Source organism: Chinchilla lanigera, unplaced genomic scaffold, assembly GCF_000276665.1.
Source record: "Chinchilla lanigera isolate Chin_1 unplaced genomic scaffold, ChiLan1.0 scaffold00005, whole genome shotgun sequence".
NCBI classification, from domain to species: domain Eukaryota; kingdom Metazoa; phylum Chordata; class Mammalia; order Rodentia; family Chinchillidae; genus Chinchilla; species Chinchilla lanigera.
The window spans coordinates 40,849,928-40,871,210 of record NW_004955406.1 but is presented as its reverse complement, the minus strand read 5'-3'; the positions used below and the strand labels follow the sequence as shown (position 1 = coordinate 40,871,210).

Sequence of the window (21,283 nt, the reverse complement as noted above, 5' to 3'; positions counted from 1 at the left end):
TAGTGTTCGATAGAGTTTGTAACTTACCCTAATTTCAGACTGTTCTCAGGAAAATGTGAGTATATTTATATTGCCCATTTTATTTGTAGTGAAACTTCAAAATTTAGGTTCAAAGCAATTTTATAAGTAGGTAGTTTTCTTTCATAACTTGAGCAGTTATTTTGTCACCATTTTATGTCCAAGCAGCATGTTATTCCTCATTCCAAATGACATCCAGCAGGGTTTTCTTCATCTTGTTCTCTTTTTACGCTTCCCAGTTAATATTCCACAGCAGCTCACTTAAGGATGTCCCTCAGAGGTTGAACAGCTTCCATGGAATAACCAGGGAAGTGGTCCTTTGATTCTATTATTCAGGGTTTTACTTATGGATCAGTTGGTGTGTAGAAAGGTGGGCAATGACTTTCATTAACATTTCACCTTATTTGGGATTCTAGAGTTGAAAGGATGTCACTTAAGGAAGTTGGAAGGGTTTCTTGCTCAGTTAATCCTTTAGGAGTAGTGTAATATATGACAGGTTTGGCACCCTAGAATTTCCTGCCTTCTGTTTGTTGCTCTCTTTAGATTGTTAAGCATCATTTGTTAACACCTTAGAGAGAGTTAGTAGTTTAGAAAATGTGTCACCATTTTGTAACCCAAGCCCCAAACCTTTGGGGTAGATCTGAGAAGAGTATTGCGGTGGGGATTTGGGATTTGGATTATTTGTTGATTCAGTGAAGAGCAATTGGGAATTAGAGTTGATGAGAACTTTTCCTTAAAAGAAGGAATTTTTTGACCGTGTAGGTTTGTGATGTATCACCCAGATCTGTATTTCTGTTCTTAGAAAGTAACTGGTCCAAGGTGATGCTAAAAGAAATTTTTTTTGTCTGATCTCCTAGCAGGAGGAGCAATCTCAGAACTGTTATGAAGGCCGTGAAGCTCTTCGCTCATCCCCACCATGCCATCGGGTGGTCTCTGGACAATGTGGTCAGTCATTTGAGATTGACTTTAATTTAAAACAAAGGCCTCTGCCTCCCACCCAGGAGGTGGAAGGAGTGAATTTTATGATTGAATGAAGAAGTGAATTATGGAAGAAATGCATATGTCCCTGATCTTCCCTTTCAAGCATAAGTCCAAATAGGCTCTCAGGAATGAGGATTTGTAAAGACATCACAAAGGAGATTTGACTCATTTATACTTTAACACTTGGTTGTGTTGCTAGAGAAAAGATTCCTGTTTTGCTCATCCAACTCTTGCACCAAGCATCATTTTGACACATCATTTCCTATCTCCTGTTTGCCTTCTCTCTTCGATGCATGTCCTCAAGTGACTTGTTCTAATCTCAGATTTTGCTACCAATGTCCTAGGAAAACTTCTGTTGCATATTCTCTTTCTTTGATTTTCAAACTTACCCTCTCCCAGATAGCTCCTATATTTCCATGCTACATACAAAGGCGGCAATAAAAAAATGCTTGAAAGATTTCAGATATGCAGAAAAAGAAGATAAGAAGGCTCCCTCTTCCTGTCATACTACATTTTGCTCAACAAGCTGGACTATGAGAGATTCAGAGTTTTTCCTTGCATTGCATGTTTTCTTCCAGTATTGATTCAGTCTCATTAATCATGGTTTTTGAAGATAACTAGTTTTATCCAACTCCAGCAAAAAGTCATCAGCAGTTTTTATTATTTTACCTGTGCTGACTTCTAGAGTTGGAAAAAAACCAAGGTGTTTCTCAGCGAGTTTCTTTTTCATTGGACTGGGGGAACCCGTACAAGGACTAAGATACCCCCACAATCAAAGCAGGAACAACATAGTTTGAATCAGAGATCAAGGTAAAATTTTTATCATCGCCTGTGGAAAGCTGTCCCCATCAGTCATTAGAGCTTTCTGTCCTGTGTCCATGCTCTTTTATCTTACTGTATTTTCAGTCACTTCCTTTCTGTGAAAGGTTGCTTAGCTTTTATCTTTTCTTTTTTTTTGGTTTTGCTGTTCTTTAATTAAAAAGTAGCAGATTGGATGGATGTGTACATTAGGTGTTGGAAATTTTTTGAAAATCCAGAGTCAAGAAACCAGCTGTGGAAAGAGTAGCCTTTCTGGGTAGTTTTTAGCTGATCAAAAGTGCTTGCCTTGGATCATCATCTTCTCAATATTTTCAAATGGGAGTTTCGGTGCTGTGCTTATTGTGAAATCTACTGGTTGGTGGATGCTTCTTTAGGTAGCCAAACATGTTGATTTCTTTTTAAATTGTAGGCTAGAAATCAAAGTGAAACACATCAACAAGAGCCTGTTTGTCCCAGTCCATCTTTCATCTCACACACACACACACACACACACACACACACACACATGATCAGAAGCTAAGAAAGTGCTCTCCCAGCATCAGTTGTATAACTTCTCCATTTTTAATTGCCATTGCTGCTTCCTTAAGCAATCATTTTGTGAATTTCGTGTGAGTTCGACCAGGGGCTGAGGTCGCTAGATGGCTCCCTAGATGTGTTTCTGTTTTGCAGACACTATTCCCATTCCACTTGTCAACACTGCACACCACAGTTGTGTGCAGCTGTGACGCACAGGGTTTCTGCCTGACTGCCATGTGGGAAGTAGCTGGTTTCTTCCACTGTGTATTTGAGTGTTCATGTTATGTCCAGCTCCTCAACTGGCTACTGAGAAAATCAGCGTAAGCCCTGTCAGATTGTCTCAGGCAGCAGTTCCTAATAGTTATTTATGCTCTGGGAATGTTTTTTTCTGCTCCTAAAACCTTCTGTCCACTTCATTTCTTAATTTGTGTATTATATGTATATTCTTTTTTTTCACCTTTCTCTTTTCCCAGCCGCCATTTTGTTTTTTTAAATGTTCAGTAGTTTTGTACAAGATGAGACTTAGCCTTGGGTATTTCTTGCTGAAGCTTTAATGCTTTGTAAATAAAATCGGATGTTTATTAAAAGAACATGTGTAGATGTGTGTTTGTAAACACTGACTGGTGCTGGGGGAATGTAGCTCAATGACACAGTGCCTGCCTGGCAAGTCCAAGGTCCTGAGGTCAATTCCTGATACAAAAAAAAAACAAAAACCAAAAAACTGTAAACACAGATTGGTTTTGGAACTCACCTCCATGGAAATGCAGCTTATTGGACTGACATTAGAGCTTTCTTTGTGGGAATGCAGAGCTGGAAGGGGTAGTGGGTGGACAGAGTGTCTAAATTTCTGCCTCTAGACAGGATTATAAGTAAATGATTTGAATCAGGAGTTGCTGTTAATCGAAAGATCATCTAGGAATGAGGGCTCTTCAGATTCTTCAGTGTAAATTTGTGTAGTTAAAGAGACTCTAGTGCTGGGCATTCTAGAGGTTATAAAAATGCCTGTCAGTAGGGTCATTCTTTGTTTAAAACAGTAAAAACTTAGTCTTTTTTTTCCTATATTAAATTAGCTTTAAAGCCCATTGAATACTGTTTGCTAAAGAGTAAGGTGTTTCATAAAGTTTATTGGTTTGATTTTAACCAATGCCCAAAATGAGTATCTGCTTACTAATTTTTTGTCAAGTGGTTGAGAACCCATCTTTGACATCATAGCTGTTTCATAGCAACCTCACCGACCTAAGCAGACAGGTTTCTGTGTTCTGTAGGGTAGAGGTTGTAGGCCGAGAGTCCTCCCGTCCAGCAGATGTCTTTGGCCTCTTTGGGAAAGAAGACTACCTGCAGGAGGGAGAGGTGCTGCCACTGATGTAGCCTCTTTCATTAATCTGAATGAGTGTCTTGGCCCCTTGTCTTTGTGAGTTTTTACTTCTTTTTAAAATTCCTTACACACAGTATTTGACACTTTACAAAGTGTTTTCGTGTGCACTGTATCATTTGAAGCTCAAGGTGATCTTCCTGAAAAATGCAGGGTCTTCACTTACAAAGGAGGAAATAGAAATTCAGGAAGTCATTTACCTTCCAGTCTAGAGTTAATCGTTTTTATAGAAGGCTTAGGAAAATTACCAGTAAATAAGGTATTGAACTTAATTCAAGTTACATTCTGGTTTTTTCAGACTACAGTGTTTATTTTCTTTTTTGGTCAGATTTAACTTGGGATTTTGAAACCCTTCATTTAGATCCCACAATTTGGATCAGGGGAGTTGGGTGAGGAAGAGTGTAACCTCACCATGCTTTTGGGCTAATTTGGAAATTCATTTCTGCTCCGGAAGTCTTTTCACCTTTGTCTTCTCAAGAGGACTCTTTAAATTCATTAAGAGGCTCTGAAAAGGATATAGATAGTAAAGTGAGAATTGATTCTTTTTGCTTTCTACTTTTTGTTTTTTCTGCCTTGGGGCCTTGTGTTTGAATAAGAACTGGAACTTGCCTGTGAATAAGAACTTTAGTGTACTTGGTAGCATTTGTTTTACTGACAATGCATGCATCTCTGATGTTGGAGGAGGTAAGCCACCACACTGGAGGACTGACCTGGAATACCTGGAGGGTGTTGGCCAAGGTGGTGCAGTGCCTACTAGCGATGAAGACTTTGGCCACGAGTTTTATCACTGGGAGCCTGGTGGTGTCTGTCTACCTGCCTTTGGTTGCAACCTCACCTCAAACACTGGCCATCCCTAAGGAGCTGCAGGAAGCTGTAGGGAAAGTTATTGTCAATGCCACAACCTGTACCGTCACCTGTGGCCTTGGCTATAAGGAGGAGACTGTCTGTGAAGTGGGCCCTGATGGGGTGAGGAGGAAATGTACATCCCAGCGCTTGGAGTGTCTGACCAATTGGATCTGCGGAATGCTCCATTTCACTGTGCTCATTGGGGAAGAGTTTGAGCTTAACTGTCTCAGCTCAGACATCCTGGAGATTGGGAAGGAAGCATTCCGCTTCACCTGGAGACTTGCTCGGGGTATCATCTCGACAAATGATGAAGTCTTCAAACCCTTCCGAGCCAACTCTCATCTGCTGAAATTTAGACCTGCTCGGGAATATGACTCTGGGACATACCGCTGTGATGTGCAACTGCTCAAAAACTTGAGACTCGTCAAAAGGCTCTACTTTGGGCTGAGGGTACTTCCTCCAAAGTTGGTGAACCTGAATTTCCATCAGTCCCTTACTGAGGAGCAGAAGTTAATAGATGAGGGCTTGGAAGTTAATCTGGACAATTATTCTAAGCCTTACCGCCCCAGGTGGCAAAAGAAGGTGACATCAGCCTTGGTGGCAGGAACTGTAGGAGGAGTGATAGGTGGCGTGTTGGTGAGCATAGCCCTCTGCAGGGTGCTGAGGGAGACCTACAACAGTGACAGCCACAAGAGCTTAAAATCCTTGTTCCTGAGCTACTGGCTGCCCAGGAAGCCAGGCTAGCTTCTTATGGAGTGTTTTGGCTGCCTGATAGTAGATTGGTCAAAAGACTGCATGAGGGATGGGGAGGTGTTGCCTCATGGTAACCTGGCAACAATCTCTAGCTTCTTTGTATCCCAGATGGATCTCTTCTTGATTTCTCTGCTGCTAGGTGCTGCAGCATTGCCCTGGCTCCTGGGAAGAGATTATCTTCCAAGCTTGCATTCATCTCCTACCCTTTATAACTTGTATGCCTTCCACCTCCATTTCCCTCTTCTAGGCAGTGTATTCATGTAGAAGGATGTAATAATAGCTTTTCTAGTGAGAGCTCATTTTTCCCTCTTCAATAAAAATAATTCACAATAGCTATATGGAAACCTAACCTTTTTCCTTTCTTGCTCTTTGTTTTAAAATCTCTTGTATTTGTTTACATTGTCTCTTAACCATTCTGGCTTTCATTTTCCTTGGGTTTCTTAGACTAGACATTGGGCAGATTGTCTGCTTTGTGCAGGGCATGTGCCCATACATGGCAGAGGCTATTATGAGGACACCTGACTCAAGTATTTAATAGCCAGTCACTGAATGTGAATGAATTGTTTGCCTTCCCTGCCCTCCCCAGGTGAACCCTTTATGTTCACTGTTAAATTGAATTTCCTGGGAAAACACAAGATCCTTCACCCAATCATGAAACAGTTGGCTTTTCCCTGCTCCTTTTTTTTTTCACCCTTTCAGTGCCCTGAAGTTTGTTTGTCTGGAAAGGTCAAGTGTATTGGTTTCTTATAGCAGCCAAGGCCCCCAAGGAGGACTGGTTCCTTCATTCCTGTGTGGGCAATCCACTCTGAGGACCCTTGGTGGCCATTCAGACTGTGTTTGAGATAATTGGCTTATGGAGCCACTGGGGGAAAGCTCTTGGCTGCCAGCTGAGCTAATTCTGCTGAGAGAAACAGTATCTCTTCCGTGACCTCTGTCTAGCTTAGGAGGAATAGCAGCAAGCAAAGCCTAGTTCTCTTCTCCAGCCCTGTGTCTGAATCACCTGGACGACTTGTTGAAAAACACATTCCTGAGCCCCTAAAGACACCAGTTCAGTTTGCCTTGTAGTCAAAGGGATTCTGTTGTTTACTTTTAACTTTAAAAAATTTCAAATTCAGAGAAAAGTTGAAAGGTCTGGTGACCACCCATAGACCCGTTGGTAAGATTCCTTTGTATTTTTTTCAATTATCTTTCTAAATATATATTGATTTTGCTGCACCATTGAAAGCTAGTCACAGATATTGTAATGCTTTATTCTTTTTTTTGCAGTGCCAGGGATTGAACCCAGGGCTTTTGTACTAAGCAAAATCCTCAGGCCTTTTTACTTATTTTTATTGTTGTTTGTTTGTTTGTTTTTGAGCCAGGCTGTCACTAAGTCTCCAAGGCTGGGCTTGAACTTGAACTCCTGACTCAGCCTCCCATCACATATGTGTGTCTTAATAAGAATGTTCTCCTGTATAACAGTACCTTTATCACACCTAGAAGATGAGCAAGTCTCAGTCTTACATAGAGCTTATATCCAGTTTCCCCAGTTTTGAAACTTTTAAAGCTTACTTACTGGCAGTACTACAGAGCCTTCACACTCGGCTAAATTCCCAGCACCTTTTTATTTTCATTGATTGATTGATTGACAGGCTAAGTAGGTAAGTTGCCTAGGCTGGGCTCGCACTTGTGATCCTCTTGCCTCAGCTTCCCTGAGTGCTGGGATGACAGGGACACATCACTCTGTGCAGCTTGATTTAATTTTTGATCCAAGATGAGAAAAAGCTTCATATATTGCCTTCATTTTTCCCCCTTAACTCTTACTTTCAACAGGCAGACTGTTTGCATTATGTTTACTTCTGACAACTTTGGTTGAAGCGTCTGACTAGTCTGGTTGTCTTGAATGGTGTCCTACAGTCTACATCTGTCATTTCCTCACAGCCTCCTGAGAAATGAATCACAAGCATCTTTGACAACAGCCCTGCCTAGATCTATACTACACCCCATCAGAAAATGTATAATACTCAGTGGACCCACTACTGATGATACGCTACATATGGAGAGACATGAGTTCAAAGCATCTTCGTCTTAAAAGTTTTAGAAGTGGCTCTGATACATAGCTACAGTTGAGAACCAGAAGCTTAGGCCCATGCAGAGAGAGTTGTCTTTAATACTACTGTTGCTTGAAAAGATCTTAAACTTTACACACACTCTTGCCCTCCTCTCTGTTTACATCAGAGGGGATAGGTTTCAGAAGTCCTGGTTCTGAAGGCCGCATTGTTGAAACAAGTGATTGTGAGGGCTGGTGAGTCCGTGGGAGGAAAAATGCTGTGTAAACTGACATACCTGAGTTCAGGAAAGTTGTTAATGACCCACTTTATTTCAGCTCTGGACAGTTTGCTGAAGATGCCCATGAAACAGTATCATACTTCAGATGTAATGAACTCAGTATTACATTACTGAGGCATACTGCTTCCCATTTTGCAGATGGAGAGACTGAGACTTAGTAAGAGGTAAATAACTTCCACCATTCTGTTGCAAGCTAGCTATCAGGTGTGGGATGCACTGTTACACCACTTAGTTAATAACCTGTGTTCTTGAACTTTGACTCAGGATGTGAAGGGGTTGAGCAGGCAAGAGAACAAAAGACTTCCAGGTGTGTTAGTAAAGAAACAACCCAGTTCAGTTCAAGGCGTTCTGTGCATATAATCTGCCTCTGAAAAGCGGACTGGACTAGAATTTGCATTCTACAGTGGCTTGTACTCCCAGCACCCCCTTTGGGTGCCAAGTGGAAGGGATGACCCTGCTGTGGGCATCACACTGGCGTCTGTCTGGGCCCCTTCTCATGCTGAACAGGCCCTGGGCAAGATGCTAAGTAAGGACTGAGTAGAGGCTCCACTCACCTTCATTTCCCTCTTCCTCAGAAATCCTGTGGGACCCAGCCTGGCACCCCATCCACTTTGCACTGAAAACGTCAAACCCAGGGCTCCCTGAGTGTATGGATTCCTGCTCATACCTGGCCTAGAAGCTAGGTGGATGGTGTTGTGCGTGTGACAGTACCGAGGCTGGGACCTGAGCAGTAATTTCAGGGCTTTGGCAGCAGAGACGAGGCATTCTCACCAGCTGGGGGTTACTGGTCTCTGCGGGGAGAAGACCCTCCCCTGGGACCATTGAGTCAACACCTCATACGTCTTAAGAATCAGGAACCTTGAGGCACTTCTGTGACTCAAGAAATGTGTGTTTACTGCCACTGTGTTAGGTAGAGCCTGCCCAGACTAGCAGAGTGTGCACTGTACTCCATGACCTGCCTGGGTCTGCTGGCTTAGTGAATTTTCCCCCCAGGATGAGTGCAGCAATATGGAGTGTGTTGTAACTTCCTGAGAGGGGAGCATGTGAAGGGGGACGCAATAGAGGGCCACAGAGCAGCATGAGGCGGTACCCTTCAGCTCGGGTGAGAAAACAGCTGCTGGCAGCCGCCTCAGCAGGTTGAGAAACCATCTTTATTTAAGAACTGCCCGCTACCAGATTCAGTAAATAGCTACCATTACAAGAAGTACAAGAGCAAACTCAGGGGCCAGTGGGTGGCATCCTTTGAACAGAATCCTTCAAATCAGTGGTCCAGCAAAGGCCTGGCGTGTGCCACACCCTGAGCTCTAAGCTATGCAGGTCCTGACGTGGGTGGTCAGTTGGCATCTTGGGCCATGAGAGGATGTATCCCATCTAAGGGCACAAAATGCCTTAGGCCTCTGAGGCTCCTGGGGCTCTGGGCAAAGCCACCTGACCCTTTTTGTTCCTCTTCAATTGTCCTTTATGCCCTGCCTTTCCAAAGCTAATGGCCACATGTATAAGTCCATGGGGTGCCCTCACCCCACCGGATGCCTGTTTCTGCAGAACTCTCGGAGTCCCTTAGAAAAATGCCCTGTGATCCTTCCTACCCATCTTTGGCCCAGGTTCAGTCCGAGGAAGGGAAATGGCACCACACCTGTGCCGGTGACACAGGTGTGAGAGTACTGCTGTCCCCTCTGACACACAGGAGCCCCACTGGCAGTCTCAGTTTGACAGGGGAAAGGGATGAGGGGAATCACACATCCTCAGCCATCTTAACTTTTGAGCTCTTGCCCTGAGTGCAGGTGGATGGCTCTTGGGACTGCCCAGGGGCAGTGCCCACTGGGGAAGGCACTGGGTGGTAACCGCAATCCCTGGGGTGAGCCTTCCCCCTTTATGGCTTCCTCTAAGGTGCAGGGACCACAGCAGATGGCCTTTGCAAGATTTCCTGTGTTCAGCACTTGATTCTAAGAATCTCAGCTCTGGAAGAACTTCAGGCATCTCCCACCCCCTCACGTCACAAGTTCATGTGGCTCAGACCTCTCAATGAAACTGAAAACTTAAAGCTCCCTAGACAAGAGGCCACTGAACTCTTTCCAGGGTCTCATTGCAGAAGTTTCCCTGATATCTAATTCCTGTCTCTCCTGTTGTTACTTTATCAAATAAGGAAGAAGATAGCCCCACCCCTGCCCCCATGGCCTGCCACTTCCTGACACAGTCTGTGTTAGTTCTGCCCCGAATGAAAGTAGAAACAACCTTGAAGGCCTGGAGACTCCTTCTGGGGAGAGCTGCCCTGCCCTAAACCACAAGAACCCAAAAGCCAAACCTGGAGCCAGACCCAGTGTGTGCAGATGGGCACCTGTCTCCCTGGCCTCTGAATAGGTGTCTGCTAGCTGGCTGTCCCATCTTCTGGTCATTCACAGGCCACTAACCTCTCAGGCAGCGTACTTGTCTGTGGTCGTCTCCCTGGCCACTTCCTCTGGGGCTTAGTGTGGAGAATCTAGGACTGAGTCGTGACTCCGGGGATAGGGACTGAACCCCCGTCAGCTCCCCCAGCCCATCTCAGCAGAGAAGACAAAGTAGCAGACCCTTGGGCAGGAAGAGACTCTTAAGAAGCCATATAGTCTGGTCTGCTCCTCCAAGCAAACACATGTCCAAGCCACCTCGGCAAGAGGGTTTTGCAAGCATGCATGTCCTCAAGTCACCTACTGTCTTATCAAACCTATCTGGAATGTCAGGCTGCAGGATCATCTGCCTTTAGTATAGTTCTACATCCCCAAACAAATTCTGCCTGCACAGCGGTCAGAGTTTCCTGGTTAAATATGTCCCCTGGATCTCCCAGCAGATCCGCCTTCCTCTTTCTCATGTACCTCATTAGAAGGAAGTTCTTGGCTGTATTTCTTTAAGCAAGCTTAGGTCCTGTGAAAGCCAGATCATCCCCAAGTCTGGCAACTAGACACCTGCTCCCTGCCTGCCTGCTGAAGCTGAGGAATGGGCAGAGAATCAGACAAAGCTTAGCAGCTTGCTTTCTTTCACTGTCCCCTTTCCAACAGCTGGGCATGGGTCAGATCCCAGCCAGCAAGGGACAGATGCTAGGCCATCTAGTTCCCTGCAAGAGAGAATGGCCAGGAGCCGAGCCCCTGCACCCTTATGTGTGGGGGCGAGGAGCAGACGAGGGGGCCTAGGGCAGGTGGAGTTGGGAGTAGAGGAGAAGGTGAGCTTACGGTTTTAAAAAATTGTGGATGAACATCAACATAAACCTGCCCCCCAAAATAGAGCAGGACTTAGAAGTTTAAAAACCATAACAAAATAGAGCTCTAACTGTAAACTACAGAAAACAGGCTCAGGGTGCTTTGGGGGCAAATGCCCTTCCAGATGCCTGTCCCATTGCTCCCAAGTGTGAATAGCCCACTGTCACAGTGCAGGCTTTAGGGATTCTGGTTGTACTGCCACTGTAGCCTCCATGTAGCATCCTTGCTTTGACCTCTTTCTGCAGCAAGGGTGAGGGACAAGGGCGTCAAGCCAGCGCAGCAGGTTGAGTTCCCGTAGAAACCAGGCTTAGAAGGCAGAGGGCCTGGATGGCTCCAGGAAGCTGACTGCACTGAGAGCCACACCAGGCCTGATGTGCGCGGTCACCAAGCTGAACCCTCGAGGATGCTCATGCCTCTGTGGCCTCAGCCACCTTCGCAGCCAGGACGAGGCCAACCAGCACTGCTTCCTGTGTGTATGCCTCTTCTGCATACACACAGCCTCGAACAGCCAGGTAGGAGACTCAGTTCTTCTCCCAGCCCTGCCGCTTACAGGCTGTGTGATCTGGAGGAGCCCCTAACCCTTGCTGGCCCTCCATTTCGTCATCTGTGAAGTACAGGCTGTGATCAGTCGAGCTGTCAGGCCTCTTCCAGCCCCAATGCTCTGTGACTGGCAATACACCCTGAGTTCAAGGTAGGCTGTCCCTTTATTAATCCCCTTTTCTTCTGGGAATGTGGAAGAGTGGTCCGAGTAGTCTGGAGAGCGGGTCTCACCCAGCAGTCCAGAGAATTCCTGGGCCATGTCGGTCCTTGCCTGCTCAGAAGCCTCCCACGCTCAGGACAAGGAAGGACAGAGTGCGTGTTGCATTGCGGCTGGCAGCTGGGCCAGGGAGTCGGAGGCAGAGCTGGAGGAAGGTGGGAGCTGTGCAGGATGGGTCTTGGTGGGGGGCTCCTCAAAACAAGCCCTTTAGTCACCCAGCCACCTGAAGTGGCTCTGTCACGCTTGGGGTGACAGGGTTGGGTTGGCAGTGCTGGCTGGGAAGGCAGTGTCACCTGGATGGTGACCATGCCTCAGGCCCGGGCAGGCGCCCCTTTCTACGAGGGGTCCCAGCCTCTCAACACTTGGCAGCTCTCACCTGCGGCAGCCTGGAGTCCCATCCCTTCACCCTGAAGGAGTCTAGGCTCCTGGCCCTGGGCATCAGGGCTCTGGGTCTCAGCCACCAGGGCAGAGAGGGCAGCTCGGAGTCATGGAGGACAATGCCAGGTCCCGTCATGCCACTCCTCAGGGGAGGAGAGGAAGCTATGGTCCCAGGCTTTGCCCTCCTTAGTTGAGGGAAGTTGATGTTTTTGCTTTGTCCCACTTCTTTAGCCTGTTCCTGCCTGGTGTCTTGCTGGGTCCAGGTCTCTGTCAGGTGGCAGAGCCACATGCAGTCTCAGAGTGCCATCTCTGCTGCTTTGAAGATGAATCTTAAAACCCCTTTGTCCAATAGGCCTGTTCCTTCCACCCAGGACCCCAAGGGGCCCAGGCATTGGGCTCAGCATCACCATGGAAGTCACTGCCCGATGCCTCAATTTAAGGAAAATATCCTTGCATGGTTCTGTCCTGTGGCAGAATATAAAATATTCTGCTTCCAACAAAAGGGTACTATTTAAAGCAGGCATTTCAAACCAACCCCTCTCAGCACAGCGTCGGGCCATCTTGGCATCAGGAAGGGGCCAGGGCCAGCTGGCTGTGTCCATGGGGGTGAGTGGCTGGCTGTGCTGCGGAGGGAGGGACTCTGAGATCAGAGCTCCAGGTAGCCTATGAGGATGAGCATCACCACAGAACGGAAGAGGATGGCGCCAGGATATGGGGCCGGGCAGCCCGCTGCGTTCTCCACCATCATGCTTGTGCCTGAAACCAGCAGCAGGGATGTGGGGCTGGGTCAGTGCAGCCTGGGACCACCCAGTCCTGCCCTCAAGACAGGATCCAGACCTTTCCTAAGACTGGAGACCAGGTGCTGGCCTGGGAGTGAGGTGGCATCCTCAGCTCTATGCCTGCAGCATTGGCTGGGCCCTTGTTTGTCTTCAGCCTCCCACTGGACCCAGTTGAAGATGTGGCCTCACTTCCCTGGCCCGCGGGAAGGGAGGGCAAAGGGCAGTGGGATGGGCAAGTCTTGGTCAGCACACTACTTTGGTTCCTGCCTTTTCCTCTCCCTTTGGAATTTGGGTTGGAATTGACTTGGGTGGTCTGGTTGGACCCTCATACTCCTGGGGGATAAGGCTGGGGAAGGGTCCTCACCTCCATTCCTCACGATGTGGACTTCTGTGGGGATACCGTCCCCTCCAGGGCCTGTGGTCCGAATCTGTACCAGGGCATGGCCAATGTCTTCCAGCATGGGGATTTCTATCCAGTTCTTGCTGGTGAGGTGCAGTGTGGGAGTCGGGTGTAAGTCATTCTGGTACAGCATCTGTGGAAAGATGTTCCTTACAGCAGGGAGGAGCCCACAGAGTTCTGGCCTTTGGGGTCCTGCCTGCCACCCTTCCTTTGGTTTTACAGACTCCTGAGGCTGGAAGGATTGACCCTAGCCCATTGGTGCTTGCTAGCCCCATCTTATCTTTTTGCAGGGACCCTGTTATGGTTTGTGTCTGGATGTCCCCCAAAAGCCTCATGCAGTCATGAGGGGTGGGCTTTTCCGAGGTGGCTGGATCTAGAGTTTGTGATTGATTCATGGTCCAGTGCTGGGATTAAGGGTGCAAGTGCTATACCCTCCCTAGGGCGGGTAGCCTGCATATAAGATAAGGCACAGAAAGAAGCTTGTCTCCTCTTCTCCCTTCCTCTTGTTGCTTTTGGCCATGAACTGTTGCCCATCTGCCATGCAACCCTGCCTTGGAGCCCACAGATTATAGACTGAAACCTCTACAAACTGTGAGCTAAATAAACCTTTCCCTCTTTAACTTTGGGTGTCGGGAATTCTGTCCCAACATTGAGAAAAGTAACTAAGACAGACCCCATCTGCCCGTTTTTGTAGTTTCTCCTTCAAGCCACCACCTTTGCTTTGGCCTCACTCAGATCCCTCTTGCTATGAATCACAGCTCCGCATGTCCCCCACCTTATAGCCAGTGACTGCAGACTCGTTTCGCAGAGCGACCACAGGGTCCCACTGGATGCTGAGGCTGGAGCTTGAGAAAGTCCAGGAGATGTTGCTGGGAGGCCGTCGAGGCGCTGCAGGGGAGGGAGAGTCGAAGAGACTCCCACACCATTCCCTGTGCCCCCCACCCCTGCCAGCCCTTCCTGAGCGCTGCCTTCAGCAGCTTCACCCAGTACATTCCGTTGCGGCTGCCTAAGAAACAAAGTCCATAAAAATCCAGGATTGGAGGAGGGAGAGGCCGTGAGTACTATCCCCTTTTTTTCAGTTGACTCATAGCCTTGCTCTTGCTTAGCCCAAAGCTGGCGGGCTGCAGCATGTGTCTGGTCCTTGGCCGAAGTGGGATCCTGGGACCCTGCCCCCACCCCTCCTCACCCCTCGCACAGACTCACGGGGCTTCATGGTTGTGGCGTTGGCAGAAGGGCTGGCAGGCCCGGTGCCTGCCCGGTTGTAGGCCCGCACAGTCACGTGGTACTTGGTGTTGGCGTGCAGACCCGCGACACAGGCTGTGGTCTCCAGCCCTGCTGTCCTCACTCGGTCAGCAGCTGCTTCTTTGTCCCCAGCTTTCCAGTAGCGGATCTGAGGGGGTCAGAGGTGCCCTAGGGCCAGTGCCAAGGCCAGGTTCCAGGGCTGCCCTGCCCCCAAACCCATTCAGTTTTTCTTCTGTTCACCAGAGTCCTGTGACTCCATCCTGGGTCTCAGAACCTGGATGCTAGAGCATGAGCACCCAGAGAGCGGGGCCACATGGGTGTGAGTCCCCAGGACTGGCAGCCCAGCAGGGCACCCAGTCTCAGAATATTGCTCAAGACATGGGCAGGTGGGTGGGTGAGCGGGGGTGGGCACAGGCTCAGCCTAGCTGTGGCCTGCTGTAGGCCAGTCCATCGCACTCAGGCTGGTGATGGAGGGGATTCCGCTAGGGATATGAATGCATTATTTGTACTCATACAGTAGTACCCTGGCCCCTAGTAAGCTGCTAAGGACTGACGAATAAACTCAAACCTATTTTAATAGTAGTTGTAATACTAAGACCTCTTCCAAATCAAGGCAGAGCGTGGAGTTATCTTCCCCCTGTGGCTGCATGAGCTGTCTGAAGTCTGAGCTGATTGTACTGCTGGGAATCTGCACCTTTTCTTGGAGGGCCAACCCAGAGGATCTCACTCAGGCAATGATGTTCCTTGTTTTCCTGCTTTCCTGTCCCTGATCCCTTCAACTCTACAGTCAGGAGAAGGCCCCGGGCTCAGGCCAGGTACTGCTGGGCCCAGAATTCCTAGGGACAGGCTGATCACTGGGTTCCCAGGATCATGCTGTCCCCTGTGCAACCCGGAGATGCCAGGCTGGGTGGGCCCTGGCTCGAAAGGAGCAGGCGGTGCCCCTTCCCAGGCCTGCTTATCCTCCCCAGGCTCCCCAGTTCCCAGCACTGGCTCTGCCAGGCATTTCCTGGCAGGCTGCCCATACATCTGTCCTGCCAGGGGTGTCAGCCAGGGGTCCCCCTGACATTCGTATCCACAGTGCTGCAGAGACTTGGGGCACAGTTTGCCATCTTGGTGCCTGGGTGATTCCTAGAGGGCCGACCAGGCCCCAGCTTGTACTTACCTCGTACCCCAGAAGAATCCCATTCACGTCCTGCTGCACAGGTTCCCAAGTCACGTTCATCTCTGAGGATGAGACCCCCTTGGCCCAGACCTTGGCAGGGGCCACCCTGGGCTCTGGGGACCAATACAGAGGAGTTTGAAGTCCCTGGGACAGCCCTGTGTCTTACAGAGCAGTGCCCCAGCCAGGATTGCATTTGCTTAGGATTTGGGAGGTGAGCCCTGAGGGGAGACAAAGTAGCCAGGAGGCCACCTGCTGCTCCTGCATAGAGCTGGGCACGAATAGCACCACACCCTGTGGACGAGCAGCTGGGCACAAGGGTGGTCAGGGTGCCCACCTTCCTCGGCAGAGTACACGATCGCTGTGAGGCTCTCGGGCCCATCCCCACGCCGGTTGTAGCTGCTGATCTTGACCTCGAAGGGTGTGTAGGGCCGGATGGTCTCATTGCTGTAGACGAAGTACTGGGCGTCGGCGCCAGGCACCCGGGCGGTCTGCCAGCTGCTGCTGCCCTGCCTGCGGAAGGACAGCAGGTAGCCGAAGCCGTCTCCGTTCTGGTACTCCCGTGACATGGGCTGAGGGCAAGAGCGTGGCATGGGCGAGGGGTCGCGGGTGCTTTCCCTGCCCATCCTCTGGCTCCACCCAACCTTCACCAAGAGGGGCAGCCCCAGAATGCTGTGCCCGCTGTGGTTTTAGTGTAACCTGCTGTGGATTTGGGAAAAGGGCAGCAAAAGAAAGGGGGAGAGGGAGCTCTTAGCCTTTAAGTCAGAGCTGTGTGGCAGGCCTTTCTGCACACTGATCGCATGGGGCATGAGTCAAGCAGGGAGGAGGAGGGGAACGAGGCCTGTCCCCTGTGGAGTGAAGGCACATTTGTGCTCTGTCCCTGCCAGCTTACGGTCCAGTTGACGATGAGCTCTCCAGGGGCTCCACCTCCTCCGCTGAGTCCTGAAGGTGCCACCGAAGGGACTGTCAGGGACCGAGGGACATAGATGTGGCTTGTTAATGGGTAACAGGCTAGCATAAGCCCTGAGCCTATGGCTGTAGACCCTCCCAGGATGAGGCACCTTTCAGTTGTGCCTGGTGTTGCATGGGCCCTGGGCTCAGGCAGACCTGGGATGAAATCCCATCTCTGCCATTTACTAGCTGTGTCTCCTTGGTTGAGTAACTTAACTTCTCTGTACCTCTGCTCTCCCCCTTAAGATGAAGATGTCTCTCTAAAAGGATGTGATGAGAATGAAACTGACCGAGAGAACAGCAAGCATACAGTAGGTGCTGCATAAATGATGGTCATGTTGGCTTAAACTAAAACACAGAAATCAATTCCAGCTTGCTTTAAATGAAGGGGAATAAATGTCCCAGAACTGTAGTTGATGGGGGAAAAAAATTCAACCAAATAATGAAACAAAACAATAACTGCATTTGTTTTGGGCTCCAGGGTGTTGTATTACTATTTCTCTTTTTGTGGAAGATTTCGTTTTCTAATTTCTCTGTATTAAACAATCCTATATTTGTTTTCCTGTATTTTACACTAAAACAAGGGTGTATTTTTCAGATCCTGCAGGTTGGCAGGGAGTAACCTGGCTGACTTTTTAAATATTCCTGCAGAAACGTCACTCGGTTCTGGGGGGGACATCTTCAGGCTTTGTACTTTGCAAGGGGCACTTAAACTCGATGCCATTTGATCCTGCAAGGTGGGTATCCTTAGTGGCCCAGCCTGTGCTCACACAGTTGATGTGCAGCCCAGCTAGACTTTAAAGCCCGGCATTGTTCCTCTGTAGCATCATTATCCTTGGGCTCATCAACTCCTGGGATGCTAGAATAAAGGAAGCCCTTTATCTCCAGGTTGGACAGGGTCGAGGAAGGTGCCCTGTCTGGAATTTCCTACTTAGGAGAAAGATGAGTTAAAAAGGTCTGGTGACTCCAGGAAGAGCCTGGAAAGCCAGCCTGGAGCACGGGGGAACGAGGCAAAGGGTGATGTGAAGGCTGCCCCTCGCATATGTCCGCGCTGAGGCCTGGGTAGGCGGGAGGAGGCGGCAGGGTCCTGATCCCTGCCTGTGGGCCTGAGGCCCCCAGCTCGCATGGCCTGTGCCTGCCCCTCCTCTTGCTTCTCACCCCTACCTCCTGTCCCACTCTGGTTCAGACAGGCCTTTCCTGATTACTCCTTCCTACTTCAAAGAAGCCATCTCAACAAGAATGTGGAGACTCTGGCTGCTTCCCCAGCCCCCCCGCACAGCGCACGTGCTTGCGCGCATACACATACACGCACTCACACACACACACTTTCTAAGTATCTGATTTCTACTGCATATGCTTGTCTTTGCCTCTCCCGAGGCAAACACACCGGGTGAGAGGGGGATCATAGTTAGGTGTGGTGGGAGGGATGTCTCAGCTGGGAGTGCTCACATTGGCCGCCCTTACAGAAGGACATCTCCCCACCTCCCAGGGTCCTGGGTTCAAGTCTAGGCTCTGCCAGTGTGACCCTTCTCCAAATTTTGCCTTTCCCATTTTTAAAAAATTAAACTTAAAAAATGATAGATTCACATCATATGTCAGGTTGGCTCCATTGTTAAATGAGGGATTTGTCCCAGGTGGTTCATCCATGCAGCAGTACTTGTCCCAACTGGGTGCCCTTTCCCCACTGTTTTGTTAAGACCAAAAACTAGGTGAGCAGGGTTGAGACTTCACAATGGCTGCTCCCTTGGGGTTCCCTGTATGGGGTGGGCAGAGTCTCTGTCCTGCTGAAAGCTCTATACGGACCCCCAGACCCCTGACCTGCTTCCTTGGTCCTGATTCTGCTGGAGGGCCCACTGGGCTCGCCGGTACCCAGGATGTTGCTGGCTAAGACCCGGAACTCATAGTCCATCCAGGGTGTGAGGCCCAGCACCTGGGCGGTCTCAGCATTGCCCTCGATGTTGGCAGGATCTGTAAGGCACCAGGGAGTCGCAGGGCAGCATGCGTTTATTCTTCTGCATGCAGCTGGCAGGCACTGCTGGAACCTCCTCTTGGTACCCAGTCTTTGCTGTGGAGTGGGCCATATGCTAAATACTCAGCACCTCTTTCTCAAATGGTTGAGAAACTAGTAAACACTGCTGCCTTGGTGCCCTTGCTAATGCTGTGCGCACCCCACACCCATGACTATTTTCCCTGCTCCAGCAATAACCCTTTCAGTTCCCTGAGGCACAGACCGAGCACCTCCTCCCAGCTGTCACACTTCTGCGTCTATGAGTCTCCTTCCGGCCTGGGCTCTTCCTGCTGGCCCAGGGCAATACGTGTCCCTCTCAAAGCTCCTGCCTCAGGCCTGGCCCTCTGACCTTTCCCACAGCCAGCCTGAGAGGTGGCCTGCTGAAATTTCTGAGAGGTGGGGCCTCAACTTACTGGTCCGGACCTGCTTCCACTTGCCCGCAGGTGGGGTGCGCGCTTGCAGGGTGTACTTGGCAATGGGGCTGTGGTTGTCAAAGCCACGGCTCCAGCTGAGCTGGACAGTAGTGTCACCGATGTCCCTCACCACCACACCTCCCGGGGGACCTGGGGGACCTGTACCGAGAGGCAGAGCGCAGTGGGTCAGAAATGAGTAGCTTTCAATTTGATTCAGGCCTGGCTGGGGCGGGTGCAGTACCAAAACCTGGCAGCAGAGGGCGAGGCAAACACACCGGGTGAGAGGGGGATCATAGTTAGGTGTGGTGGGAGGGATGTCTCGGCTGGGAGTGCTCACATTGGCCGCCCTTACAGAAGGATGGGCAGCAGAGCTCTTCCAGCATTAAGCTTGAAAACCTAGCTAGGCAAAGTACTATCTTGGGATGTTTAAGGGTGGATTTTTTTCTTCAATACTAGGGGATTGAACACAGGGCCTTTGCACTGAGCTACATCCCTGGGTGTTTTTTAAATTTTTTGTTTTGAGACGGGTCCTCACTAAGTCACCTAGGCTGCACTTGGATTTGCAGTTCTCCTACTTCAGCCTCCCACAGTGCTGGGATTACAAGTGTGCACCACCATGCCCAGCTTGCGTGAATTGTTTTTTCTTTAAATTTGACTTTGAAAGAAAATGTGCCAGTTGCTGAAGGCCTGCAAAGACCACTGAGGTACTAATGAGGTGGCGGTGTCCAGCCCAGAGGGTGTCTGTCAGGAGCCTTCCCCATCGCTTTCAGGGCGAGGAGCATAGCCAGGCGAGCAAGTCAGGACTGCACAGCTGGCCAGGAAGGGCGCCAGGGACAGGGACAGGTGGGAAGCCACGTCACCTCGGACCAGGACAGTGGCCTCTTTTGACGCGCTGTCCACCACCGTCTGGGCCATGCACGTGTACTTCCCTCCGTGGCGCAGCTGGGCATTCAGGATGGTCAGGTCCCCCACAGTCTCCTTCTGCATGGGGTGGGGGACAGCAGGTCAGAGAAAGTGGCCCAGTGGGCCATGAGACACAGAGCAGAGCTCAGGAGTCTCCTGCTTTTTGCTGTCTGGGGTCCCTAACTCTCAGTTTTCCTGTCTGGTTATGGGGGAAGCAGCAAGGTGTGCTCCAGAACAGCCAGGGACACCGTCCTCTGTACAGGGGTTGGGGTAACAAGAGCAATAGCAGGAGGGCCCACCTGGGGCTCAGAATCCTGTTTGTCTCTAACCCTCGCCTGAATGCACGATCTTTGGCTGGGTCCAGGAAGGCTGCTCGTTAGCTCAAGGGTAAGCTTGTGTGGAGGGGCCCTGGGCAACGTGGCTGGGGACCCAGTGTGTCCCCTGTCTGCCTGGAAGCAGGGAGGGGCCTCACCACACTGGCCCTCCGATAATGCCCCCCAGGCTTATCAAAGTCGATGGGGAAGTCATCCAGGGTCCAGGTGAAGGTGAGGTCCATGGTGGGGTCATGGGAGGCATGGCATTGGAGGGTCAGATTGTCGCCCAGGTTGATGTCGGCACTGGAGGGGGCCAGGGTGATCTTCGTTGCATCTGCAAAAAATAAAAAACAAGAATAGAAAACCACGCCTCTGGGTGGCCAGGGGAGGAGAAAGCCCAGGGAAGGGTACACAGTGGGACAAGAGGCTCTGAACTGCACCACAGGGATGGGCGGAGTACTGTGACTGACGGATGTCCCCACCCTTGGCACCCCTGTGAGCTCAGGCGGGGCAGCAAGCCAGAGCCAGGCTGGGGAGGGGCGAGGGCGTGGGTCCAAGCGATCCTGAATCCGGGGCGACTCAGAGCCAGAGCAGGATGGCGGGGAGGGTGGCACCTGTTGGCTGAAGCCCCAGCCCGTACCTCGCACAGACAGGACCCCCGTGCTGTTGGCCTTGCCCATGAAGTTCTCAGCAAAGCAGGTGTATTTGCCTTCGTCCGAGCGGCTGATGTTCCTTATAATCAAGGTGCCATCTGGAGTCACCGTCACTCTGCAGCAAGGACGAAGCAGATCTGGCCCACCTGAGGACACACGGTCGCCAGGGCACGGGGAGACCAGGAAGATGGGTGGGGCGGCTCAGGGAGGGGGCGAGCGGCACCTGCTGCTGTTGACCAGAATCTCAGTGCCTTTGCTCCAGAGCACGGTGGCCTTGGGTGCCGCCCGTGGCTGGCAGGCGATGCTGATCTCCCCGCCTCGGGCCGCTGGGATCAGACGCCGGACGGGGTTCTGCCTGAAGTCCGGGGCCAGCGCTGGAAAGAGAGGGGACAGCCACCCACGCAGAGGTAGCAGCGCCCATCACCCTCAGAGATGATGTCATGTGACCATATGCTAAGCTCTCCAG

General features: G+C 50.2%; 3 protein-coding genes across 7 annotated transcripts in view; 2 read left to right on the top strand and 1 right to left on the bottom strand.

Annotated features, from left to right (window-relative positions):
* Positions 1 to 2,921, top strand: part of Rbbp5 (retinoblastoma binding protein 5) — a 36,054-nt gene extending 33,133 nt beyond the window's left edge. For 3 of the 5 annotated variants that reach the window (XM_013522894.1, XM_005375346.2, XM_005375343.2), the window contains exon 14: positions 876 to 2,921. In XM_013522894.1, coding sequence (XP_013378348.1) covers positions 876 to 904 — 29 coding nt within the window. In that variant the 3' untranslated portion in view covers positions 905 to 2,921. The remainder of the gene's footprint in view (positions 1 to 875) is intronic. The other 2 variants (XM_013522897.1, XM_005375344.2) reach the window with 1 other exon arrangement.
* Positions 2,922 to 3,608: 687 nt separating this feature from the next.
* Tmem81 (transmembrane protein 81) lies at positions 3,609 to 5,637 on the top strand. The gene has a single exon (XM_005375341.1). The coding sequence runs from the start codon at positions 4,364 to 4,366 to the stop codon at positions 5,294 to 5,296; it is 933 nt and encodes a 310-aa protein (XP_005375398.1). The 5' UTR covers positions 3,609 to 4,363; the 3' UTR covers positions 5,297 to 5,637.
* Positions 5,638 to 8,765: 3,128 nt separating this feature from the next.
* Cntn2 (contactin 2 (axonal)) overlaps positions 8,766 to 21,283 on the bottom strand; it is a 30,549-nt gene continuing 18,031 nt past the window's right edge. The window contains exons 11-23 of the mRNA XM_005375340.1: positions 21,041 to 21,191; positions 20,805 to 20,932; positions 20,323 to 20,498; positions 19,808 to 19,928; positions 18,948 to 19,106; positions 18,345 to 18,494; positions 16,468 to 16,538; positions 15,913 to 16,147; positions 15,579 to 15,691; positions 14,378 to 14,564; positions 13,950 to 14,062; positions 13,139 to 13,307; positions 8,766 to 12,751 (exon numbers count right to left, since the gene is read on the bottom strand). Of these exons, the coding sequence (XP_005375397.1) occupies positions 12,642 to 12,751; positions 13,139 to 13,307; positions 13,950 to 14,062; positions 14,378 to 14,564; positions 15,579 to 15,691; positions 15,913 to 16,147; positions 16,468 to 16,538; positions 18,345 to 18,494; positions 18,948 to 19,106; positions 19,808 to 19,928; positions 20,323 to 20,498; positions 20,805 to 20,932; positions 21,041 to 21,191 (1,883 nt within the window). The 3' untranslated portion in view covers positions 8,766 to 12,641. The remainder of the gene's footprint in view (positions 12,752 to 13,138; positions 13,308 to 13,949; positions 14,063 to 14,377; positions 14,565 to 15,578; positions 15,692 to 15,912; positions 16,148 to 16,467; positions 16,539 to 18,344; positions 18,495 to 18,947; positions 19,107 to 19,807; positions 19,929 to 20,322; positions 20,499 to 20,804; positions 20,933 to 21,040; positions 21,192 to 21,283) is intronic.

Coding starts and splice junctions, on each gene's coding strand:
- Tmem81 (XM_005375341.1), top strand. CDS start 4,364: ATGCATGCATCTCTGATGTTGGAGGAGGTAAGCCACCACACTGGAGGA.